Source organism: Leptodactylus fuscus, chromosome 9, assembly GCF_031893055.1.
Source record: "Leptodactylus fuscus isolate aLepFus1 chromosome 9, aLepFus1.hap2, whole genome shotgun sequence".
NCBI classification, from domain to species: domain Eukaryota; kingdom Metazoa; phylum Chordata; class Amphibia; order Anura; family Leptodactylidae; genus Leptodactylus; species Leptodactylus fuscus.
The window spans coordinates 77890946-77918573 of NC_134273.1; the positions used below are offsets into that span (position 1 = coordinate 77890946).

Sequence of the window (27628 nt, forward strand, 5' to 3'; positions counted from 1 at the left end):
ACTACAACTTTAAAACATATTCATTATATAGCGGTTTCGGAGTCAAAAACGCATGAGGAACGAACAAAAAAAAACTTCGTAAAGAAATCAAAAATTTGAGAAAGAAATCAGAAAAAGTAACAGAATCTACAAGAATTTTAGAAAATTTGCATTAGGCAGGAGACAAACTCGAAATCTGTCATATAAACCATTTAATTTCATCCACTCGAATGCGAAAAGGAACATGCGGAACGTCATCCTTCGTCAGACCACGATCATTTTGTATTGAAAACTTTATTTATAATAAAAATAGCATTCACAGACTTGCATGTCTAGCTACATACATTGTGTTCTGTCCCAGGTAAGGAAGCCTGTACTGGCAAAGTCCACAATCCGCTTCAATCAAATCAACGTCCTGTATCAACTCCCAAATGTCAAATAAAGCGACGGCATGGACAGTGGTGAATCGACCTATGCATAGTATTTAACAAAGATTGGCCCACAAACCTCTTTTCGTCAAGACATAGAAGAACGTCATGGATCAGGTACAAGATATGATGATTGAAGAGGGTATACAAGTGCTTTATCATGGTGGTCCACAATGCTGTAACCTAGTCCTAGTCTCAAAAATGGGAAAAAAATATCAACCAAAAATAATAGTTAAAAAAAAAAAAAAAAAAATTTAAAAGCTTCCAGATCACCGGTATGGATTCTGATTTCGGAAAAGAAATGACACCTTTACATACCTGATTCAGTTTACATTAAAATATATCCCCGATTCATCATTTTTTTTCTCCATTCTCAGAAATATAAACACTTATCACATTCCTTGCATGATTTTTTTTTTTCGTCATAAAGTATCTTTTATACATGGAAAAAAGGCATTTCGTTTTTCGTTTGAATAATTACAATTTCGACTCTGTACACACAATGATTGGCCATTTTTTTTTGTACAGTACCATAGCAACAACAGTGATAGACTCGCAATGCTCATTCATGTCAGTATGAAAATATGTTTTTGATTTTTTTTTTTTTTTTTTTTACACCAATGCACTGTAAAAGCAGCAGATTCAGAGCGATGGCAGACATTTCGGCTCAGCTAGGCAGTAACGCAATATTATCTTGGACCGAGGATACGCAGCAGACGTGGCGACAACTGCTGTCGAAGACTTACGATGAAAAAAAAATAAAAAAAATTGATACTTGTTTTTAGGCCGTGCATTGGGACCTGTATACCTCAACATTTCCATCGGAACACCCTCGTTCCCTATTGTTCGTTAAAAACCAAGAAAAATGGAAAAACAAATGCGTATTTAAGGGTAGGAGTCAACAGAATATGGTAGCACAATGGCCTATAGGAGCCTATGGTCATGTAGACATATGCTATGATCTTGCTTAAACACTCTGCGTTCGTTTTTGGCAGGTGTCCTTCGGGAATCCCAACCCCAGCATTACAGGTCCGCCTAACAAACAGTTTTATGAATATCCTTGTGCGAAGTGTGCTTGTATACGTCCTTCATTGCAATAGTAGTCTCAGGTTTCTTCTCATAGTTACCTTTTGGCTCTTCGGACAGGTCTTCTACATTGTCATAGCTCCCGCCATCGGCCAACGTAACCATAATTCATTATAAATCAATCACTGAAATCAATTTGTAATTTGCAGGTCACTAACAGTCAAAAAAATGTAAGGGTTAATGAAGCCTAGCCAAAAACTGGAGGAAAGAAAAAAAAAGAAAACACAAGAGAAAAACCTTGCGATTTGCTTTCCAGTGCCATGAACATGTTCCACAGAAGAAATGTCTGGAAAGTCCATAAATGAACATTGTCAATAAAATAGCTTCTTGGAGAACATGTTATATCCCTTAGGGGTTTACATTTGGCAAATAAATTAAAAAAAAATACATCAAAAATACTTTCTTTAATATACATCAGGCACAACACTCTGTAGTAAGGTTTCATCTGCATAAAACATTTCATGGAACTCTAGAATCATTAGTTGGGTGTTGCAGTAAGACACTATTAAGAATTTATTTTTGTTCTCAAAGCCTCCTTAGATAAGAGAATGTGACACCAGAATCCTCAGATACTGAGATCCGTGCTACACTCCTTGTAGGGTCTCCTCCGCTGTGTTGAGGAATGCTTAGAACTTCTGATTGTGTCATGCTTCATACTGTTATCGTCCCGATCTCGGTTGCTAGCTTTTTGATCTCTACTTCTTCTTTCTGGAGACCTCTCCCTTCTCCTCTCAGGTGAGCGTTCTCTTCTTCGATCGGGAGATCGTTCTCTTCTTCTATCAGATGACTTTGCTCTTCTCCTGTCAGGAGAACTCTCTCTTCTACGATCGGGTGATCTTCTTGGATCCATAAACCGATCTAGTGATTTTCTTCTTCGGCTAGGTGACCCATCCCTTTTTCGAACGGGTGACCTTTCTCTTGTTCTTCGAGGAGAATCATCTCTTCTTCGCTCGTACTTCTCCCTCTCTTTTCTTTCCAAAGTATTTTCATTGCTCCTTGTCCCTTCAGTTCTCTTCTCAGGAGACATTTTTTTCTGTCCATTAACCACCATTTTTTCCCCTTGCCTTGGATGCCTTGCCTCAGGGGACCTGTCCCTGCGGTTACTTTGTAAAGAATAATGTTTAGAGGACCCATTCCAAGTGTGATGGTCGTTGTGTTGTCTGTAGTCCCTGTTACCTCTAGGGTCTTTGACAAAAGTCCGTTTTTCCTCATGCTGTAATGATTTGTGAGAATTTGGTGAGTAACTGAACTCCAATGGCATGGGATGTCTTTCAGATGATAGTGTGTTCATTTTCGAAAGATTTTGTGAGCTGGCTGTGGGGCTGTTCCTGTCACTGTTGCGTTCTGGAGAGGAAAAATAAAATTAGTTTTGTATGTAGACATGCACGTGAAAGATCTCCTCTCCTAGGTTAGTGTTGGCAACACACATTGGTTAAAGCGGTCAGTACACTGAAGCCTGTTAATCTAATATATTTACAATTACTTTAATTTAGCACATACATTTGTTAGGTAAGGTTTGCTTGAAGGTTTCTCCTAATCCTATGGTTGAATATTCCAAAAACTAATGGACTTTGTCCTGATATATGTACAGTAGTGAGGAACAACCTTGTTGGAGTAGATGGTCTTGGTATGAACTTAATGCCACCAGCAAACGATGGCTTTTGTTGGATTCATCTTCTGAGTCTATGTTGTTGGCCAATGTTTGGTAATCCGATGCATTACTCTTGTTAATAGCGTAGACTTTTTGAGAAGGACTCTTAAAAGTTGGACCTCAACACCCAACTTTTAAGACCTCTTCTAAAAGAAAAGTTTACGCTATTAATGAGAGTGTTTACTGTTCAACCCAAAATGGTATGGACTAGTGTTTTTCAACTCCAGTCCTCGAGAACCCCCAACACATCATGCTTTCAAAATTTCGTGGAGCTGGCCATAAGCATTAGATAACAGATGGCCAAACTTGTAAAATTTTGGAAAGACCAACCAACTTCTAAATGGGTTTGGTGGCGTACTGATAACAGATGGTGAAAGAATGACCAAGCTATTCGGTTTCTTCAACGTTACTGATTCTTCAGTGCTCAGAGAGGTTAAGCCATCACCAGGGGTGTCTCTTACTCCCCACTTCCCATTTTGAACACATGCAGGCTCACCATGTGTGTATAAGAAGGGAGGACATTGGAAGAAATACCTGTTGGCTCAGCTTTTCTATTGAACAGATGACTTGGTTCTCAGAAGGTGTTCGCTCAATGGCATATCTTCAAGTCATGGTCCTATTGGGGGGGTACTTAAGGACTAGTGTTGGGAAACACTGGTGTAGAACCACCTGTATCTTGCTGAAGTATTTACCTTCTCCTGTGTAAGCCACCTCCCACCATTCCCAATAGTGTTTAGTACATCCCTTGCAAAACCGGCTTGACCGAGATGTCAACGTTGAGTAAACCTTAAGCCTTCTCCAGTCGTCTACTAATTGTCTAATCCGTACCTGAACTATAAGATTCTCGAAAGACACATACAAACCTGACACCACAAAACCAGCATCATTCACGTGTAGCTGATTGACGAGCATAAGGGAACAATGTTTTTGTAAAAGTGTCACTTAAGCTTGCAAGCATCATTCTGCAATGTGGTCGCAATGGAATAACAAGGCTTGCATGTTTAACATCCAGTAGTGTACTTACAGATACAGTTCAGGGAAATGCAAGGTGTTCATGAGTTGCTGGACACTTAAGATAGTTTAGCAAAGCACAAGCAATGGGTAAGAATTAGGCCACAGCACAGAAACACCTAATAGTGATTTTAGCTACAAACCGTAGTTTGATTTTGGCCCATAAGGTAGATGCAAGGCTCGCCGAGCTTTTCATTTCTCATACATGCAGCGATATTAGGAGGTATCATCGCTGAGGAAGGTATAGCCCCCGCACCAAGAGAAGAAGAAGTGAAAAACAGAGAGAAAGAAAGAGAAAAAAGCAGAAGATTTAGAAACCCTACATACTGAAAGAGGAAAGGAGAACAAAAAATTATTCAAATCTTCATATTTCAGGATGGTTTATTTTGAATTCCGACCAGGTTGGCTAGATGACATCCAAATAAGGCTGTGAAATCTGCAGTTTCTATAGTGACATTAGGCATCTAGGATGTGAATTTTTTTTTTTTTTTTTTTTAACAGACAAGACTAGAATAACTATTTTTTTTTTTTTTTCCAAAAACGGGAAACAGACAAGATGCCGGAAGAAAAAAAAAAAATCCAAAAACATTTACATTCAACGAAAAAAAATAAAAAATAAAATAGATATATATATTATATATACAAGTCCACAGCAGACCACAACAGGAAAATTAAAATACAAAAAACTCATTACAAAATGATACAGCCTCACTGTGAAGCATGTTCCATTCGAGAGGTAATATGCTGGAACTTCACTTTTTTTTTTTAATAAATTGGGGCCAAGGAACAAGTGACCCCGTAACGTTTTACACCTGTACTTTTTAGCAGCACAACTTTCAAAGTCTCTGACTTTTAAAAATAAAAAAAACAGGAAAAATAAATAAAAAAAAAAAAAACAGATTTTCTTTTTCGTTTAATTGGCTTCCTAACTTTTTAGATTTTTTTTTTTTGTCAGTGCAACAGCCATGTCGTAGAGAGGCGAAACACCTCACAACAGGACAAGTCATACAACGGGTAATTTACAATACAGTGCATCTTAACGGGAAACCGATAAGTCATGGACAGTAAAAATATATACAGAAAATCGATGCCGACAGCATTGCAATCTGAGACGTACAATTCATTCGGAGGCTAACTTTTTGCTTTTCCCCTCGTATAACTGGCTGAGGATGATATGTTGTGTCTGGTTGATGCTGTGGACCTTGTTCAATCGCCATCAATATTTCTGCTCTTGATTTTTAAAAATGTACTACGGCACAGTTGCTGAGAAACATTTCATTTTATCTGAAATTTTCAAAAAATTTTCATATTTGGCAACTAGTCTTTAAAGGGGAAGCATCGCTTTCCTAAACTAGGTTTACACAAGCCAATAAAAGCTGCCCATGGATATTAGATTAATATGGATAGATCACAACAATCCAATGTGTGTGTGGGAACTGCCGAAAACTTAGAATCCAAAATCGCAACCCCCACTGTCCATGACGCTATAGAGTTGCAATTCTGGATTCTAAGTTTTTGGCAGTGGCATGTCTCTCTTTCTGCCCGTTGAAATAAACATCCATACTCATTTGAGATTGGAGGACATGGCTATTGGTTAAAGGGGCTTAAGTTTGAGGCCATGAACTTGACAGTGGAAGAAGAGTTGACTAGGGTTGAGCGATCGGGATCGGAAAAGATCGGATTCCGATTGGCGATTGAGTAAATTTCACGATCTTGATTGGAATTCCGATCTTTTCCGGCGGGATCGCGGTTATCTCAAGAACGGCTCAACCCTATTCGTGTATATATCATTAATAGGGTTGAGTGATTGGGATATATCGGATCCCGATCAAGCAAATTTCACGATCAGGATCGGCTGGAAAATGATCGAAAATCGGATTTTAAAAACAATCCTGAAATTTCACGATCGCTCAACCCTAGAGTTGACCAGTGTGAACAGGGCTCACATACGTTCTCAAAATATTGGAAAGTCTTGTGTCTAATATGAGCTTTATAGAAGAACAGAATATTAGGGTGTAAGGATGGTCCAGATGTTGCCCATCTACAGTGCCCCAAAAGGCAAGCTGCTCAATTTTTTTTAACTTTTTGGACTTATGGAAGACTTTAGAATTCAGTTCTATAGATACATTCTATGGAAATTTTTTGATTTACGTTTCAGTCCATATTAAGACAGGCTTTCAAACTGGCCATACGTGATGAAGGATTTTTAGGGGGAATGTTCTAATCAGTCGTAGACAAACCACTACCAGATGAAAATTTTATACATGATTGACATGAAGATGATCTTCTGTTGGGTAAAAATTTGTATAAAAATATCCATTTTAGTCAATAATCTCTTTGGTTAAAATTGGCCATTTTGATAAACTTTAAACTAATACATGTGGCCACCCTGAAAGGGGTTATCTACTGGCCACTTTTTGATATCATCTCCAGTTGACCCACTATTGGAAAGTGGCTTTGTAATATATATATTTTTTTTTTGCTCCATAAAGAATTTCTCAGTGCCTTTTAAAGTCAGTGGCCATCTGTGACAACTTGACAGTGGAAGAAGAGTTGACTAGGGTTGAGCGATCAGGATCGGAAAAGATCGGATTCCTAGCGGCGATCCAGTAAATTGGGTTTTCTAGAATGAAAGTCTATGGAGAGAGAAAGGGTTCCAAGTGGTGGACGACCCTCATTAAATTCTTATACTTGATTAGGACATGTGTATGGGTGCCCATTTTACAAAGACAGCCCATCCTATACCCATATCAACATGTTGAAGGAGCATAGAATGTCTCATGCCCTAGGAAGAACAGAAAACATCCAGCATCACCAATCCCCTTTGAGCCATCCTACACCCATAAACATTAAATTGACAGATCCTGTATTACCATAGTGTGTAGGCAGCCATTTTTAGACTGGGAAGGGGCTGACTGTAATGGGACGATCCTTGCCCCCACGATGACTAATTTATCCCATATATCACCAATCTTTATAATTGGGGTTGTCTATAGAAAAAAAGTATACGTGATTTCCAGAAACAGCGCCACTGTTGTTTGTGGACTGTAACTAGTACTGCAACTCAGACCCGCCCATTCATCTGCATTGAGCTTAACTACAGTATCAGTCACAGCCTATGGTTAAAAGTGGGGAAGAAAAAAGCAGATGGTGTTTTTGTTTTTCCCAAAATTTTTTCTTAATCTCTGATTTTATACTAAATTATTATATTACTATTCAGTGATTTTTTTGTAGTTTTTTGCGGCCATTTTCCTTATTGGATACTTCCCCTTTAAATATAATAAAAATATATCTCTCAATCTATAACTAGTCACATGTCTATGCTGTTAAAAATTTTCACCTGCAATGCAGCGTGTATTGGCATGCACGACGTACCGTGGAGAGGGCATCTCTCTGGGATCTACGCAGCGAAGAATCTACTAGATCCCACACAGAGGGCCTCACTCCATAAGATCTAATCATTAGAAATTGCAGCGAGCAGATCATGATGGATTGGAACAAGTCATATGCACTCATGGCGGCAAAAAAAAATAAAAAAAATTGGGATGAAATGAGTTCAGATCAGCTTTCATAGAAACCTCAAAGACCTTTGGTTGGGAAAAGCCTTATATAGAAATATATACGGCCCTATCAGCAATTCTCTTAAATAGGAATATTTTACAATATAAGTTATTTAATACAGTCTTCACTAGAACATCCTCTCGCGTAAAATAGAATTACGTTCCGAATATCCAGTTCCCTGATAGCATATATAATTTTTTTTTTCTTTAAATAAAATTTCCTTTTTTTTTTCCATTTAGGCTTTCAACAAATAAAATCTTTCTCTTATCTGGTGAAACACTGCTCGAAAAAGCAGAAAATTGACAATTCACAAACTTTATGCAACAGCGCAGGCAAATTAGGAAGGAGTCAACGTGTGAAATTCCCGGTAAGGGTTACAATTTTTTGATATTTTTTTTTTTGGATGTTTTTGTTAGTTTTTGAAATGTCGGATTCCTTATCTGTTACAAAAGGATGAAAACAGTTTGGCACAGTTCAACACAGTTGAGTTTTTTTTAAACAAATAGACAAGGTTTGTTTTAAGGTTCTCCTTCACCAAAGATGCTACGTTGGTTTATTTTTCTATTTTTTTTTTTTTTAATTTATCCTCCTACCGAGCCCCAAGTCCACAGAAGCAAGAAGAGGTTGAGGAGAGCGGAAAAAAATCAGTACAAGCGAAGCAATTAACCATATTTCGCAAAAGTTGGTAAGACACTGGTGATTAAAAGAAAAAAAGAAAAAAGGTATTTCCTGCTCCAGATTCTTGACAGAGAGAGATCATTCATGGAGTGATGGTAGGGAGCAAAGGAATGTTTTCAGAGTTTGACCCACCATATTCCGGCACTGAACCGTCCCCGCGTTTCAGACTCAGACGCACTCGCCGGCCGCCATTTTTTATCAGTTCAATAGCCCGAGCATGCTTCATATTCTTTGTGCTCTCCCCATTGATTTCCAGAATTTCGTCGCCGACCTAGAGGGCAAAAGAGTGTTTGGTATTAGTTTTTTGGTACTGGAAAGAAAGTATCAAAAAGAGTTTATAGATGTTATTGCATCCTAAGGGCTCACAGCTCATCGTACCAATAAAATAAAGGTAGACACTGTGAGCCGATGGCTGGTCAGGTAATGGAGGGGGTGTACATCCCAAACTACTAAGGTGGGTGAGATGAGAAAACTCCAGAAAGAATGTTTCTCAGCAGATTATTGTCTGCCGAGTGTTATTTCAAAGTTCCGGTTACTGGGCTGGATTTTTAGGAATGGCAGGTAGGTTGGTAGTGGGACCTGTCATTCCACCCCCCTCCAGTCCACACTTTGGGGAGGTTCTGCCAGTGACTCAGCTGCAGAGTGTCTCCTCATCAAGGAGGCTTAAGAAGCCAGCTCCAGTAGCAACACTTTGGCAGAGTTTGGCTGGAGAACCAACAGAGAGGTCATATTTTTGGATCTGTGTCCTGAATGATTCTACTGGCTCTTGGATTTCTGTTATTCTAGGTGAGGTAACCTATTCTATGTTTAGGTAGTGTCTAGCCGGGCAGGGGTTTATTATTGTATTGTTTCCTTTTGTTGCTGCACTACCTTTTTGAGTGCAAATAAACTCTCCCTTTGTTTTTGGACTAAAGAATCTGGACTTGTGTGTCTTTGCCACCCCACCTAGCAAACCCAGACCCTGACAACACGTATCTTCAATTGACCTGCCTCCCAATAAACATGCTTGGTCAGATGGAACAAGTGGGCTCATGTTCTCAAAAAGAAGGGGGTTAAGCCACTGCCAGGCATGCCCAACCCAATCCAACATGGCCAGCCCTTCTTTCCACTGTAAGGGGAGAGTCTGGACAACCCCATACAGATAAGACGCTTGACATTTCTACAGAAGTCAGATGAGTTCATCTAATGTGTATGACCACCTTAAGGTAGGTGTGAAACTCAAGTTTTGGGGGGTTTTTTGTAGGGGGGGGGGACTTCTACTTTCTGTTTTTGTTCTGGGATTGCATACTTCACTTAAGAGATCCATTGCAGTTGGACTGGCCTATCTGAGAATTAGAATCCCTAAAATTCTTTGGAGCCAATTTTGAACTTAAAGTGGTTGTCGAGGAATTTCACAACTCTCAAAAGACCAAGGAAGTTGAAAAATTAAAAAAAAAAAAAATTAAATCACACTCCCCTGTCCCTGACGCTCTGGTGTCCACCCCCTAATCTCCCTGCTTCCTTTCCTGTGGCTGTTGAGTCCACTGATTGGCCTCAACAGTCATGTGTGGTGCAGAACTTCTGGCAGCAAAGCCATGTGCTGGACCGGCCGGTGGCAACAGACACCAGAGCGCCAGGGAAGGAAGAGTACGATTTATTTTTAATTTTTTTTTTTTTTTTATTTTATTTTAAATGTTTTGGCTTCCCCTCGGAGTTGGACACCCCTTTGAAGAACTTGTCATTGGGGTCTATTTATAATACTAGACCTTACTAATGCAACAAAAATGGAATGTGCACATGCTCTATGTAGTTCGAGGGCAGTTCCCAAAATTGTTTCCTCTGGTGGGCCCAACAAACCCTAGGCTGACATTGTATTACGTTCTGAACGGGAGGCCTGCTGCTTGCTAGACGCGGTCCATTATCAAGAGAAAAATACAACCACAAATATCTGTCAAGACATCTCCTGGGCAACAGACTACAAAGTGTCCTTTTTTACATTACAGAGAATGCTAAGAAACGGATAGGTTTTGTAGTCTGTTATCATGGAGACGGTGTAAAGCAGTTTGTTGAAACGTATCGCTATTATAAAGGCGGATTTGCCCAAAGTGAGAACTTTTTTTCTCAAATTTATTAATTAAAAAATATATATATATATTTGGGCAAGGTCACTAAAAATGTGTACAGTTTTTGACTTAAAGGGGCAGTTCTTTTATTTATAGAGGGGGTGGGGCTTATTGCCTGTGCCTAATTTACAGTCATTGACACCACTTTTATTGGCATAAATGACAACAGGAATCTGTGACAACTATGAGCCTCTGTCGAGGTGCACGGCCCCTTGAAAATGCACCTGATTCACAAAAAAACGAGTCCCAACGTGCATATTTTTATATTTTGTTACTGGTTGACTACGGTTATAGGATTGTCCCGACAGGACGACTCCATTTACTAAAGCAACAACCCTGATGATGGACGTCTGAGTGCCGGAACCGTTGTCTGTTATCTCTAAGGAAAACTGCTGGCCCCTACAGGGGAAAGGTAGTATTACACCGTCTCCAATTAAATCAGTGGGTGGCCATGTTACATGGCCACCTCAACTTCTCTAGATCAAGACCGGATAATACAGTGGTTTCTCCCAAGTCAGAGGCTCGTCTTTATAATGTCCATGTGCCCTTATAGAGTATATGGACAGGCACTATCCAATCAGGACAAGACATGAAAAATTCCGAATTCCATTCCGAACAACAACATCCTTCCACATGGGATAGTCTAGGATCACAAGTTTATAGAAAGTAGAGGGAGACCTGGTATACAACCAATACTATGCTATAAAATTGCCAAAAAATCAAATTGGAGAATTTCTTCAAATTCTACATATTACACACAAAGCAGGTATAATGTAAAAATATACGTACCCTCATCTTCCCACACCTCTCCGCAGGTCCATCCTCTGCAAGACGCAGAACGTAAAGATCCATGTTATACTCCCGGCCTCCTCGTAGGCTGAACCCAAATCCTTTAGCTCCTCTGTCGAGTTCTACAGCGTAAAATTCTTGCTCTGACTGCAAACACAAAACGGGGAGGGGAAAGGTCACTATGTTGTAAGTCATAGCTGTGGGCTAAGTAACTCCGATGGAGAAAACATGAATGGCCATGAATCCATTTCATATATAAATATGACCATCCACTTTTTTCAAAACTGCTGACACCTAGTGGCCAAAGTGATGGATATAAAGGAGATCACTTTACAGCCTGCGGTAAAAGTAGGCAGAAGATTAATGATAGGCCTAAGAAGTGAAAAGAAAAGGGTACATAGTGGGCATGAGCAGATGGGAGGGTACTGGGTTATATAGGGAGGGGTGACAGTGTCATTGCCCACATGGGATCTAGGGTAGGTATGGGTTATATAGGGAGGGGTGACCGTGTCATTGCCCACATGGGCTCTAGGGTAGGTATGGGTTATGTAGGAAGGGGTGACAGTGTCATTGCCCACATGGGCTCTAGGGTAGGTATGGGTTATATAGGGAGGGGTGACAGTGTCATTGCCCACATGGGCTCTAGGGTAGGTATGGGTTATATAGGGAGGGGTGACAGTGTCATTGCCCACACGGGGTCTAGGGTAGGTATGGGTTATATAGGGAGGGGTGACAGTGTCATTGCCCACACGGGCTCTAGGGTAGGTATGGGTTATATAGGGAGGGGTGACAGTGTCATTGCCCACACGGGCTCTAGGGTAGGTATGGGTTATATAGGGAGGGGTGACAGTGTCATTGCCCACATGGGCTCTAGGGTAGGTATGGGTTATGTAGGGAGGGGTGACAGTGTCATTGCTCACATGGGCTCTAGGGTAGGTATGGGTTATATAGGGAGGGGTGACAGTGTCATTGCCCACATGGGCTCTAGGGTAGGTATGGGTTATGTAGGGAGGGGTGACCGTGTCATTGCCCACACGGGCTCTAGGGTAGGTATGGGTTATGTAGGGAGGGGTGACAGTGTCATTGCTCACATGGGCTCTAGGGTAGGTATGGGTTATATAGGGAGGGGTGACAGTGTCATTGCCCACATGGGCTCTAGGGTAGGTATGGGTTATGTAGGGAGGGGTGACCGTGTCATTGCCCACACGGGCTCTAGGGTAGGTATGGGTTATGTAGGGAGGGGTGACCGTGTCATTGCCCACACGGGCTCTAGGGTAGGTATGGGTTATGTAGGGAGGGGTGACAGTGTCATTGCCCACATGGGCTCTAGGGTAGGTATCTCAATTAATACTTATAATTAGAGATGAGCGAATATGATCAATCGAATACCTCCGACGCATAACTCCCGGCGCCAGGGAGGTCAGAGGGGCAGTAAAAATGTGATGCCCCGGAAGTGTTTATACACCGGGAGCTAATACCGCGGAGGTATTCGATTGCGCATATTCGCTCATCTCTACTTAGAATGTAAACCTCTACCTGTTTTAGTCTACGACGATTTAGAAATTTTTATGATCGATTTCGACTCCGGCTTCCGTTACCCTTTACGTTCCATTACCAGATACATTATTAAATACCCGCAGGGCCAAAGAGCCTCTATATGTTTTTATTGTAACCAAAATGGCTGCTTGATGCCACAATACTATCCCTTTATACACCACTATCGTTTTCTATCACCAGCCAGAATATTTTCCAGCCGTGATACGAGTATAATATCTGTCATATCCTGTTTTGTTCGATGCTCGTTTACGTGAGTTACGGCCCTTTATCTGCTAGCTTGAAAGGCTGCTTGGATTAAGCGAGCATTGCATCAACACAATATCTGTCTCCCAAACCTGATAAATGTGCTATGAAAAATTCCATAACCAAACAGTTTTCGGGAAAATCTACTCCGTGCCCAATGTACTGCGAGTGACTGAAACGCGTTTCCAATTATTGTGTTTGTTGCTAAAGGGGAAGTCTTATCAGGACACTTGGAAACAAACTGCGGCGACGGAGACGAGTTCAAAAGGACTCAACGCTCCTGCGGTTCGTGTTAGACATTCATAGTGGGCTTAATATTTTTCGAGACCTTCCTAACAAGGCACAAAATACAATTATCACATCTTTAAGTAAAATGGATTTCAGCTCTAGGGAAGGCTAGAAAATAATTTGTGAAAATATTCTACTACAAGTAGAGGTGAGTAATACGGAGACTGAAAAAGGCCAGGGTTGTTACAAATTTGTAAAAAAATTTTAGTGCTCACCACCCGCAAACCTTGTGTCTCTTCAGAGACCCCAAAATATAATGATAGCAGTTCAGACCGAAAACAAAACTGTCAGACGAAACTCGTAAGGTTCGCGAAACACGAAATTATACTGCACGTAACAAAATAAACATGTAACTCATATACAATTACTAGTAGCGTCTAATCACAACAACACAGGTATATTTCCCTAAAAATGCAAGTGGAACTTTTTGGCTCAAACCAGCCATTCTAAATCTCTGGCGGCTGCAATACCTGCCAGAGCCTATAGTGGGCTCTGTATGCCGATTACTCTACTACAGTTATAGAGGTGGAGATCCTCTAGGGCAGAGTCAATTTGGCCACACCCAAAACCTGCTTAAGGCTAAGGCTCCATGTTGTGGAAACGCAACTTTTTTTTGTTGCAGTTTTTTGAGCCAAAGCCAGGACTAAATTGACCAGAAGTTAGAAGTAGAAGAGCTTTCTATATATTTCCCATTCCTTTTGTAGCCAGTCTTGGCTTTGGCTCAAAAAAACACAACAAAATATGCAACAAATAAACCTGCGTTTCCGCAACATGGGGGCCTTAGGTTGAGACCCCACATTGCGGAAATGTTACTTTTTTGATAGCAGATTTTGCTGCAGTTTTTTGAGCTCAAACCAAGAATCGCTACAAAAGGAATGGGAAATATATAAGAAGTACTTATATTTCTTCCTTCTGCTCAATCCACTTCTGGCCTTGGCTCAAAAAACTGCAGCAAAAACTGCAACAAAAAAAGCTGCGTAAGTCTAAGGCTGAGGCCCCACCTTGAGGAAACACAGCTTTTTTTGTTGCAGGTTTTGCTGCGGTTTTTTGAGCCAAAGGCAGGAATGGATTGACAGACGGGAGAAGTATGAGGGCTTTCTAGATAGTTCCCTTTCCTTTTTTATCCATTCTTGGCTTTGGCTTAAAAAAACGCAGCAAAATCTGCAACAAAAAAAGCTGCATTTCCGCAACGTGTGGCCTCAGCCTAAAGAGGACCTTTCACCACCTTCGACAAGCCCAGGTCTGTACATCATTTACTAGATGCTGCACCACTGGTTCTGGCCCAGTTGGATTATTTTCTCTAGTCCCCATTTCCCACGAAATCCTTCCCATTAGCCCACTGGAGACCCCAATAGTCAGCCACCTTGTAATAGCTGATAATCGGGATCAACAGGATCCAATGATTTGCAATTTTTTGGCCCTTACACAATACAAAATCTAACATACTATAAAGACCAAAACCAAGAATCTCCTGTCTCCCAATAAAACACAACCTCAACAATTCTCCCAAAAAATTTTTCAAAAATTTTCCTTACCTGTATAGTAGTTGGAGTTTTGAACTCGACATGTTGCTCTTGCTTTGGTTTTGCGTTGTTCCTATATGTAACGAAAAGAACAATGTAACCAAGCAGCAAATGCGCAAGACCCCCCGCTGAGGACAACCCTTATTAATGACATCTTACTTTGTCTCCTGGGCTATTGTCTGAGGCGTGTGCGTGGTCGTAATTGTGGCGATCTTTTCGGCGTTGGTCAATAATGAAGCGTTAGAGGATTCTGCAAGAAATAAAGATTTTCCAGATTCAACATAAACCAGGCAGGGACTTTGTATGGATTTATTTAATAACGTTCAGTAACTGCAGTAATTATACCGCTTATTCCGCATAATGCGCCTATTAGTTATCCCGAAAAGGGGAAATCTCGCTAAACAAATGGCTTTTTTGCTTTAATGAATGAAGCCGCACAAAGAGGAAAACATGTCTGGTTTGGTAATTTGTCTGCATTTAATCTAATGTTGTAAAGCAATTATTACCCGTCTTAAGGTGCACCTGCAAGCTACGCAGTCGGCCATTTTGTTCTGTTATTGCGCCATATATTTACATTAGAAGGGTTTTCCCGCTCCATAATATTTTTTAAAAAAAAAAACAACTTCTCACATCCCCAGCATAAGGATAAATTGAGTTTAAGGCTTTTTTTTCCTATTGAAGAGGATGGACAACCCCTAAAGCAGTGGTTACATTAAACAACCCTATCTATATTGCTGGCTTGGGACCTCCCTCTTCCTCAGTTACGGCACAGAGATGTTTCCCCTATGGAGGATTCAGACAACCCTTTAAAGGGATCCTATCATTCAGATGGCATTTTTTGTCCCCCAACACGACAGAATAGCCTTAAGAAAGGCTATTCGTCTCCTACCTTTAGAAGTCTTCTCCGCACCGCCGTTCCAGAGAAATCCTGGATTTTCTTCTTTATGCAAATGAGTTATCTCGCAGCACTGGGGGCGGGTCTCAGCGCTAAAACAGCACTGGGGGCGTCTTCAATGCTGCAAGAGAACTCTCCAGTGACGCCTCCATCTTCTTCTGGAATGTCCTCTTCACACGTCTTCTTCTGGGGGTTGGCTTGAGGGGTTGCGCATGCCCACAGGCCACAAGAAAATGGCGGCTTACTTACTGTGTAAGCGGCCATTTTTATTGTGGCCACAGGCACGCACAGTCGGCTCGGCCTACAAGTTTCACCGCTTGCGCGGTGAAGAGTACGTTCCTGAAGAAGATGGAGGCGGCACTGGAGAAAGTTCTCTCACAGCATTGGGGACGCCCCAAGTGCTGTGAGAGAACTTATTTGCATACAGAAGAAAATGGGGATTTCTACGGAACGGCAGCGCGAAGAAGACATCTAAAGGTAGGAGACTAATAGCCTTTCTTAAGGTTATTCCGACATGTAAGGGACAAAAAAATGCCATTTGAATGATAGGATCCCTTTAATTTGAATGGGCACCATGTAATACCACCTTTCTCCAACAGTGGCCACTGCAGAACAAGTGTGTGACCATTTGCAGCTTCCCTGGGCGATCAATGCTGATCACCACAGTTTTATCCAATTTATACATGCATTTTTTTGCATTGGTTTGATCTAGCCAAGCATAGGATTTATTTTTTTATCCTAAAAATCATCATAAAAAAAAATAAAAATCTTCAATTGATGGCCTATTCTTTAATGGTGGAGGGGTTTCCAGGCTTTATTTGTACACTACTACTATGAGGGGCCAACAAGAAGGTCAAGTTAGCTCCTACCCCATCAACTGGATGGTGATGTACCAGTCCCTAAAAATACCATAGCGTCACCCTTATTTTCCATATTGGATTGGACCTAGAGCCATATAAAGGGGGGGGGGGTAACTTCTCCCATAGGGGGCAGCATTTTAATTTTTGCTAGAGATCCCATTCTTTTCACCCCGGCACATCATAAAATCCAGTTATAATTGGTCCATTGGCCGTACATTGTACGTCTCCTCTTTATAGAAATAAATGAACCCACTGAAGCTTATTATATTATGCATTTGATATTTTCTACAGACTTTTTTTTTCCACACGCATCAACAATTTGGTAGCAGAAACGTACAAAAAGGCAAAGCACATTAGACATATTTTGTAATTTGCATGATAAGCCGAGAAAGGGCCCGAAGATATTTTATCTATTAAACAAGATGAGGGTCATTACGCAGAACCATCAACTGTATCATATTTAAAGCATTACAGGAGCAACCGGCTTCAGAAAAATAGGATCTGCTCCTCACGAATACGTCTCTGCTCTATAATTCAGGGGCGTAATATCCTTTAAACACAGATATATGAGAAATACTCCGTCCCCGATACTATATTATGACCCGTATCTCCAGTTCCTTTATCCTCCGAGGCAATATTTCTTCGGCATTGGGTCATAAATGCATTTAGAACATTAGATTTGGAAATATAATGGGTTCGTCTCATGGGTGACAACCATTCGAGGAGACAGTCAACTTACGGAGCAAGTCTCTGGTTCAGACAAAGAGTAGGGGTGTCAAGACAAAGAACCTGGTCTATAGGTCCATATCCTCAAAGGGGCCAACATGTATTAGTATAGAATCGAGTAAAGAATGTCAATTTTGATCAGAACTAACATTCATTGGGTAGAATCTTCCAACAAACCAATGACACCATTGTCTGGAAAAAAAATTGGTTGTGTTTGATCTATGTATTTTCATTCAATGAATGAAAAATCTTTCTTCCATGAACGATTCAAGAAAAATCTATCATCCATTGCCAGATATAGACTAAATATCGCTTGATGGGTTACCCAACACGTGTTGGTTCATTGGCTGTTCACCATCAATCTGTATGGCCACCTTAACAGGGCGTAAGGGCAAGAGTCCTCATGAGACAATAACCCATTCAAGGCATTATATTATGAAGTCTCTGACTATAGTGTTGGGACGGATGTGGCTTTAGAATTTGAATGGTGTATATGGTTTAGAAAACCATTTTGGGAGGATGAGCCCCCTCATTCAGGATCTTCTTAAATCTCAGAATTAGGGAGTGACCACAAAGAGCCTTGGTCTTCGGAGGACCCAGTATGTTCATGCATAACACAGTGATTTGAATAGACACAGTGTAATTCTGGATTTCACCAGTGGTGGCACTGCTGATCACAGAGTCTCAGCCACAGAACAGACTGTTACATAAGTCCATACTATATCTGTTACGTTCAATGAAGGTTTGGGAAAGGGCAATGATCAGCTTTAGGGCCCGTTCCCACGATGTAACGCGACGCTCAGACACGTAAACGTGTCAGAGTGAGATCTTCAAAAAAGAATCCCATTGACTTCAACGGGTTCCGTTGAACGCCCGTAACACATTGAAATCAATGGGTTAAAAAGCCTCCCATTGATTTCAATGTGTAGTGCGCGTAAGACGGCACCCATTGAAGTCAATGGGATTCTGTTTTGAAGCTCTCACTCTGACACGTGTTTACGTGTCTGAATGAGCACCGCGTTACATCGTGGGAACGGGCCCTTATAGTCACAATGTTACAAGCAGACAGCCATGATGGGATAACTGATATGATACAAGAATACCCCCAGTCCTTGGCTCGCCCCCCCATTTCCTTCAGTCCAAATATCAGCCACAGGTGACCTGAACCCCCACAAATCTGGATCAAGTAGTCCAACAACTGGAGGGAACAGGGCATGCGTCGCCTGAATCGAGTACTGGGAATAGGTGAGTATCCTTTGTTTAATTTTTTTTCCCCCATGCCCCTGCCCCCTTTAGCTTTTCAATTATTGTAGAAGACCCCTTTAAATCAAAGCTTTAGCCTTGTCCATGGGCTTTATCTGGACAATGGGCTGTTCAAGACAACAATACCAGCCGCAGCCCATGGAAAGGTTCCTGCACAAATAAACAAAAAAAAATCCAAAAACAGCCAAATTTCCTAATCTAATACGACCCCTTTAACTATCCACTTTCCTATGGTGATCTCTAAATCACGGCTCAAAACAACCACAAAAAAACCCCATCTCACCATGACTCTAAGAAGTCACCAATATTAACCAAGCGGTCCATTTCTCCATATTTATTAATAGTCTTTTTTTTAATAGCAAATTCTCCACGTAAAACTTTTTCTAACGTTCCAAAACTAATATTTGCGCTTTTAACTATTGTGCGGCTCCGGCTCTCTTCCAGTTCCTGAATTCTGCTGAGACGCCGCAGCTTCTATAGGCTTTGAAAGAATAAAAGAACAGGAAAAAAAAACATTTTCCCCAGATATAAAGAAAAATAGAAAAAAATGCAAGAAAAAAACCCCGAAAAGCTCTCGAAATGGATTAGCGGAACAATTCAGAACATAGTGTGTCGCTAGGAACTGGTGAAGGTTACTTAATAATTGCTGCACAAATAATATAATTTGGCCTAGATTTCAGCCCAGCTGCAGTAAATGGATGGCAACGCCGTCCCTTCACCAGCGTCGACTTCAGAATTGACACTTGTGTCTGGTATTAAAAGTAATATCACAGCTAATTAACTATTAATCCTGATTATGGACGCTCTAATGAACATTTCTATGAGAACTGCCTGAATGTCAAATGTAAGCGGCGTCTTCTCCATCCCTGGCTCCAGAAATCTCCCTGGTGCTACTTATTACATGGCCCAATAATAACAGAAACTAATGATACTTAATGGAATCATCTCTACTAGGATCACAACGTTCCTCAGATGTTTGTGTGTCCTCTAGGACCTTTCACCACCTCAAGCTCTTTGCAGCTCTCAGTAGGCGCCGTTCCAATGATTCTGGCACAGTCCCCACCATTCCTGAGCAATGGGTGGTGTTAGTTTTAGCACCCAATATGCTAATTAGGTTCTTTGCACTTGTAGACAGTCTGAGACCACCCACCTGACAGAGCCTAATTACCAGATTGGGTGCTGAGAATAACTGCACTGATTGCTCAGGAATGGTGAGGGCTAGAGAAAAAAAATTCCAACTGTGTCGGAATCAGTGGAGCAACGCCTATCGAATGGATAGAGTTGATGAGAGGTGGAGAAAGGTCCTCTTTAAAGGGGTTGCCTATCCTTAGAACTACTTATCAACATTCATTTGGGGTGGGGTTGACTCTTCGTACCCTCAGTGAAGAGGCTGCATCTTAAGGATATCAAAAACTGGAATCTCTCAGAACCTTTTTAGAAAGGAAAACTTTTGAAGCTTTCATGTCCTACCCGCAATCTGAGTTGGATTAAGACCATACCTCCCCATATAGGAACAGGCCTTCTTTGGGTAATCCATGAAGACTGAGGACTTGACGTCAAAATCTTTTTCCACATTTTCAATAAAATAAGCTGCAAGTATGCGATACAAGGAATTCCCAGGTCAAACTACTTTTCAACAAGCATCTCCTACTTGGACGTACTAATCGTACATCCAATACTATAGTAGCCATCTAGAAGTACCAGATATACAGGTCAGGAGCTTGGTATAGGTCTCCAGACTTGTGGTGAAAGTCCAATTTCGGCGGAATCTGAAGATTATTTGAAGCATATGGGTGGTACGCTCACCACTAACAGATGAGGAGACGTCATATTAAACTTTAATGCCTGATCCTCTGTTCTCAAGGGAGATAATCCCCACCAAAGTTGACTGACAGCAGCTTAGTTATCTCTCCCTATTAAGAACAAATGCTGAACCAAATGTTCACGGGTATGGAGAACATGGGGGGGGGGGGGATTGGGGGAAGCTGCCAGCCAACAGGAATATAGGCACAGAGATACATGAACTTTATACCAGGCATGGCCTCCAGGGGCATAACTACCGTGGTAGCAGCGGAGGCAGCTGCCACAGGGCCCGGGATACTAGGCTGTTTATATACGCTGTTACCTGCTAGAGTAACTCCAGTACGTAACGGGCCCTATTTACTGCAGTGCCGGGGGCTGCCTGAAGATGGAGAGGAGCTGCCTCCTCCACAGTCCATCTTTTAACGGTAGTAAAGGCAGCAATTGCTGCCTTTACTACTGCGCCCAAGCAGGGGCCGCCTGCTGTCCGGCCCCTGCTGCCTCCCGGCACTTGCATAGTGACTTCTATCTCCTGCCCACTGTCCCCAGGCCTTGTGCCAGCATCTATACTAGTAGATTGAAGGACCTGAAACATGACGTCATCAAAGGTCCTTTAATCTACTAACATAGACTCAGTGTGGTTTGAGGGCGGAGCTATCCAGCCTATGGGTTATAGGCTGTGAGGAAGAGGGGTACATGGGTGTGCAGGCTGTGTGTGAGAAAGTCTGCACCTCATTCCTTCCTTTCTCACATGCAGCCTGCACACCTATGTACCCCTCCTACTCACAGTCTGCACCCCCCATTCTGCCCTATGTGAGCAAGAGGAGGGAATGGGTGGTGTAGGCTATGTGTGAGCAAGAGGGTGACCTTGGGGCGCAGGCTGTGTGTGAGAAAGAAGGGGGAATGGGGGTGCAGGCTGTGGGTGAGCAAGAGTGTGGTGGAATGGGGGGTTCCTCCCTCCAGATCACCCTCTTGCTCGCACACAGCTTGCACCCCCATTTCCCCTCTTGCTTATACACACCCTGCACCCCACGTCACCCTCTTATTCACAAACAGCCTGCACGCCCATGTACCCCTCTTGGAAGAGGCTCCATGTCAAAAGTTCGCCACGGGGCCCCGCCATTTCTAGTTACGCTACTGATGGCCTCCAGGGTATATAACTACATCACATGTATATCAGTATTATACCGCACCAACACCTACTCTATGGACCATAAAATTACCAGTCCCGAGACCTCCGAACCGTTTTCCACTGGGCTAGCCATAGAAATTGGCCTTTTCTGATGGTTTAGCCCATAATCATAGTCAATATGGACAAGTCTACCTAGAATAATCTTTTTGATCAACACTTACAATACTTTTTACAGCATAAAACAATAGAGAACAATATTAAAGGTGATGGACTCTAGATTTTAAGGACATGTTGATTCAGGGTTTTTATACTGACTGCCAGATTGGAGTCGGGAAGGAATTTTTTCCCCCTGAAATGGGGCAATTGGCATAAGCCTCATGGGGTTTCTTCTCTTCCCCTGGATCAACACTGTAGGGGATTGTGGGGTTATAGGTTGGACTTGAGGTTGGATGAAGACATCAGTCCATCATCTAATATGTAACAAGAAGACAAAATTTAAATTTAGGACATTCAAAAAGAAAAAAAATAAGTAAAAAAAATGATTTTACCATCTCCAGGAATGATGCGTAGAGTTACAGTGTTTCCAGCTTCTTTGATTAAGTTGACGATGTCCGAATGCGACTTGTTGGTGATGGAGCATCCATTGACGGCCAGTATCCGGTCTCCCACTTTGAGTTTGCCACATCGGTCGGCTGGGCTTCCTTCTATTATCCGACCTATTTTATGAGGCATGGCCACACATGCATTTCCGGCTTTTTTATGTCACAATTTTTGTTAAAGTGACAAGACATCGAAGGGTACAGAAGAGAAGGGTTGAGAAAGGAAACAGAAGGTTGAGGGTTAATAATGCATTAAGCCAACGTTATTAGATGAGCTGTGCCGCTCATGTGAACAAAAACATTGACAAGACAACCAGTCAGTGGAATATTCAGGACAACATGGCAAAAAGCTGCCGACTCCCGCATGCTCGGCAAACGCTAAAAGCCTTTGGAGGCTTTAGAAGCCGATCCATCGTCACCATTCTTCTGTATTAAGTGAAATTCTACGAGACATTTTGGATCTGCGCTAGGATAGTATCTGACGTATTGCGTTTTGTACCATAGGCAAAAATAAATCTCTATTAGTTTAATGGACTTTTATTTAAGGTAGGCAATTCACGGTTATCTGACAATAGTACGAGTCCCCGATGACTACCAGCTTTGATAGAATGCTACAGGAACAGTATGGAGAATATTTAGGAGAAGCGGCCTTCTTTAAAGGTCTTATTTCTTGAAGATCTTTGTCTATGGAGGGTCATACATATAAGATGAGATTTGAAATGGCCAATCGTAGCCATTTCGCACAATCCCGGTTTCAAAAACATTCATGATCATCGATAACACGAATATCGTCTGCCAAAATGATATGAAATTATTATTTTAAATTATTTTTTCTTCCTATGGGGCTTTAACAGGATTGCCGTTTTGGTGTAGCAATTTGTCTCCTAATATGGGGCAATTGGAATCCACCTCCATGTTTTTTGGTTTTTTTTTGTCTTCTTCTGGATCCACACATTAGGATTATAACTTGCACTTGATAAACATTTTGTCTTTCTTTCAACTATTAAATAGAGATGAGCGAGTATATTCGAAATACTCGTACTCGATCGAGTACCACTCGCTATTCGAACCTAAAAGTTCAATGCAGAACCAGCATTGATTGGCCGAATGCTATACAGTCGGCCAATCAACACTGGTTCTTATCCTACCTTTAGAAGTCTTCTCCGTGCAGCTTCCCCGCGGCGTCTTCCGGCTCTTCATTCACTCTGCCAGGCATCGGACCTGGGCAGAGCCGACTGCGCATGTCTGCTTGTAATGCGGGCATGCGCAGTCGGCACTGCCCAGGCCCGATGCCTGGCAGAGTGAATGAAGAGCCGGAAGATGCCACGGGGACGCTACAAGGAGAAGACTTCTCGGAGGATCCAGCCTGACCCTCACTCGTGGACTTGGTAAGTATAATTTGATCTAACGTTGCCTACCCCTGAAACGAGCATTTTCCCCCCATAGACTATAATAGGGTTCGATATTCGATTTGAGTAGTCGAATATTGAGGGTCTACTCGAAACGAATATCGAACCTCGAACATTTTACTGTTCGCTCATCTCTACTATTAAACTATCTTCCTGATCTGCCAGTGTCGTCTAGTATGTTAATGGTCAAATGGTTCACGCGAACAATTTGACCTACAATTGGCCAGCCATATGGGGGATACCGGACCCCCAGCTGGTGTTTTTGAGTCTATCAAGTTAGAGATGAATCGGCTGTCATTTGAGCTGCCCTGAATGGATTACCTAATACAATACAATTTAAGAACCAGTTGAGGTATTCCAGGGCTCTAATAATCTGGTCAGCGGCCAACGACTTTGGGACAACTCCGCGTCCGTGAATGGTCTAAGAACATCTTTAATTACCGATTTCATAGACATACTTGGCTGCTGGGCTAAAACAGTATTCATAAGAATCTCGCCAACGAATTACTAGCAACTGAGGAGAGGGACCTGGCACTTGAGTGATGTCACCCATTCTTATCAACTTTTTGGCTGGATTTTATTCAGTCCGAGCTAGAGAATTTTTGCTGCCAGTGTAGCAAGGAAGCCGTGTAGAATCTCTTTGAGATGTTCCCAGTTATAGTCTAAAGAACAATGAGACGATGAGACCAACTTGCACAGAAGAAATAACAAAAATGTATGAAATTTTTTTTTTTCATACATTAAATGCCGAACAAATAAGCAGAATATTATTTGCCACATTGAGTTGACATATAGGGCCCTTAGAGAATTTGCAACTTTTTTTTTAGTTTTGACCACTCAGAGAGAGTATTCTTTGGGGTCTTTGTGTATGTTTTGACCACTCAGAGAAAGTATTCTTTGGGGTCTTTACAAAATTACAATACTGCAGGATATGTGACTCACTTGTACTTGCCAATGTTTTGTTCACGGTTAGATGTGAATGATAATCATTGAATGAATGTCTAAAAGCATTCCCATCCCCCTCCCTTCACCTCAGCACTCTGTGAATCAGGCGTACACCAAGCAATAGACAACGACACCTCACACAAGGACACCGAGCAAGACAAAAGGGAAGAGGCAGAGAGGAAGCGGCGCACACATGACAATGTATACACCAAAGCCAAGGAGAAATCCACATCTACTACGCAATGTTAGTTCTCATTTGCGATAAGAGACAGCAACACAAACATGAGATACACAATAGCCAATAGTTCTACTGTACTTTGCCATTTTGTGGCATGAGGTTGCGAGATCAATAATACTGATAGTCCACAAAATGGCTGACACTGTATCAGATGACATTATTGCCTAAAGCTAGGTTAACACTAGAGTTTGGGTCTGCATGGGAACCTGAAAGAAGAAGACCCCATATGCTTAAAAAGCAATTACCTGCGAAAACTCCCCAGATCCCATAGACTATTAAGCGGAATCTGCGTCGGAGTGTCATATGGAGACTCCAACTCAGATGTGAACCTAACCTTAAAAGGGTTATATGAGATTAGAAAAAACTCAGCATCTGTTCTAGAACTGGCGCCACACCTGACCATAGTCTGTGTATGGTACTGCAGCTTGGTCCTACTCAATCGTAGAGATTAGGGTTGAGCGATTGGGATCGGGAAAGATCGGATCCCGATTGGTGATCGAGCAACTTTTGCGATCGGCTTGAAAATGATCGGGAATCGGATTTTGAAATCTCAAGATTGGCTCATCCCTACTGTATATATGATATATAATTAGAGTTGAGCGATCAGGATCGGGAAAGATCGGATCCCGATCGACCATTGGGCAAATTTCATGATCGCGATCAGCTGGAAAATGATCGGAAATTGGATTTTAAAATTGATCCTGAAATCTCAAGATCGGCTCAACCCTAGCAGAGATGTAATATCAGACACAGCCAAGGGGCATGGCAGTCAGCAGACCCTTCCTTGTAACATCAGAAATAGCAATTTTTGAAAAACATTTCTAAAAGAGTTCAATTTTACACTATATTAACCAAGTCATATCTTACAGGGTGCAGAAAGTACTTTATGGAAACCGAGTTTATGTTGTTTTTTTTTTTTTTCCCCATATGCGATCACTTATCATGGTATTAAAAGCGTCCGGGGTCTCGAGGTACACAAGGGTAATATATCAGGAAATGGCATCATCTAATACCTTTTCATTAACCGAGTCGCTCATGTTACAAGCAGTAAAGGGCAACTGTGCACGGAAAAAAAATTCCAAGTGACTATTTTGCACTTCATAAACCGGAAAGAGATTGATATGTGCAAGTCTATTATCTGTGTTCCATAGAAAAGCCATAGGCAGCTGCGAGGAATTTGATTTCCCTGCAGTGGCCAAGGAATTATAGGTTGGGTGATGCCAGTATATAGTCTGTGCTCCATACACATCTATAGAATACTATTAATGGTATAAGAGCAGGCTGCAGGATATTGCAGGGAATTTGCTTTCCCCGCAGCTGCACCAATAATTTATTGGGGAATTTTTCAGGTTTGTTAACGATAATATATAAATGTGCTCCAGATATAAACTTGTTTGGGGGGCCCAGACCAATACCAAGCTCTTCAGACTCTGATAAGGGCCTGCTATCTAGCACCAGGTCTGCTGCAGGGAATTTGCTTTCCCCGCAGCTGCCCTTTACTAGTGGGAGCAATATAATTTATTGGGGAATTTTTCAGCTTCATCAATGATAATATATAAATGTGTTCCAGAAATAAACTTGCTTGGGGGGGGCCAGACCAATACCAAGCTCTTCAGACTCTGTTAAGGGCCTGCTATCTAGCACCAGGTCTGCTGCAGGGAATTTCTTTTCCCTGCAGCTGCCCTTTCCTAGCTGCTTGCGGCAGGTGCAACTCATTATGACAGCGTAGTATATATAGTAATTGCTAATTATATTAGGGTTCCATGATACAGTCTTATGTGTATATATAATTCATTATGATTTAATAGGTGTACCATGGCAGCTTTACTGAATATTCCGTTAGTACATGTATAATATTTATATACATAATCAATATACCTGTATTAAAAAGTCACAATGATTTTGTGTTTCGAGTCAAAGCCAACAAAATGTTGCACTGAGAACTTACATATATTTCATTTAGGACTGGAGCCGCGAGTTTATTAAGGCTCCTATCCGCTTCTTATGCAGAATAGAAGTGATTTTACTGCTCCCTAAACACTAGGACTGAGCCATAAACCTAGAGAATCGCACTGAAGATTTCCTAATAATTACAGATTTTACTGTCATCTGGGGCTTCACATGACGGCTGCTTATTTTTAATGGAATAAAACCGGAGGCAAAGTAAATTCTGCAAGCGTAATCTGTCAATTTAGGCTTAAATTATAAAAGAAACCTCACGATAGAAAGTTCTACTGCCAAAGCATGTACAAACCATAGTGGTGAACATGCAGCTGCTATAGGGCCCTAGGAGAGAGGGGCCCAGCCTTGTCCATTTGGTTCTATTCTATGAATAGGAACCTGAACATGACTTCTCTCTCCGTGGTTAGCAAAACAAAGGGTTGGGTACTGGTGTAATGGTCAAGAAAAGGGTGTGAAGGTGAAACAAACAAGCCTTAAGTGTTAAGACGTAGACCTTCTCTGCACTTACCAAACGTAGTTCCAGCTTCTGGCCTACTGACAGATGACACAATGACAAAGCCAAAGCCCTCGTTTTCGCCACGACGGATTTCTACATCATACGGCTGAATCACTGTACTGACTAATCCGCTGCCACCGCCGCCTCCTCCGCTGCCGATACCACTGGTGGAGCCACTGCCAGAGCTGACTGTGTTTAGGGAGTTTTGGCTGCCTTGCGGTGTGCGTTTCTCCTCTGTTAAAGAGGCAGGTTGGGTACTGCTATGGTGGGAAGATGCTGGTGAAGCAGGGACATCGTTTTCTGTTTTGGGGACTGGAAGGAAAAAAAAAAGTTGGTTTGTTAGGAATGAACCAAAGGTCCGTCAATACAGAAGTAATGGTCTAAGATACCAGAGTAAGAACATAGAC

At 41.7% G+C, this 27628-nt stretch overlaps 1 protein-coding gene across 5 annotated transcripts in view; it reads right to left on the reverse strand.

Moving 5' to 3' along the window:
* Nucleotides 1-239: 239 nt before the first annotated feature.
* MAGI1 (membrane associated guanylate kinase, WW and PDZ domain containing 1) overlaps nucleotides 240-27628 on the reverse strand; it is a 321908-nt gene continuing 294519 nt past the window's right edge. For 4 of the 5 annotated variants that reach the window (XM_075287478.1, XM_075287479.1, XM_075287477.1 and 1 more), the window contains 7 exons: nucleotides 27234-27533; nucleotides 22121-22324; nucleotides 15056-15146; nucleotides 14909-14969; nucleotides 11286-11432; nucleotides 8527-8665; nucleotides 240-2837 (listed from right to left, as the gene is read on the reverse strand). In XM_075287478.1, the coding sequence (XP_075143579.1) occupies nucleotides 2059-2837; nucleotides 8527-8665; nucleotides 11286-11432; nucleotides 14909-14969; nucleotides 15056-15146; nucleotides 22121-22324; nucleotides 27234-27533 (1721 nt within the window). In that variant the 3' untranslated portion in view covers nucleotides 240-2058. Of the gene's footprint in view, nucleotides 2838-4298; nucleotides 4388-8526; nucleotides 8666-11285; nucleotides 11433-14908; nucleotides 14970-15055; nucleotides 15147-22120; nucleotides 22325-27233; nucleotides 27534-27628 lie in introns of all 5 variants that reach the window. The other variant, XM_075287480.1, reaches the window with a different exon arrangement.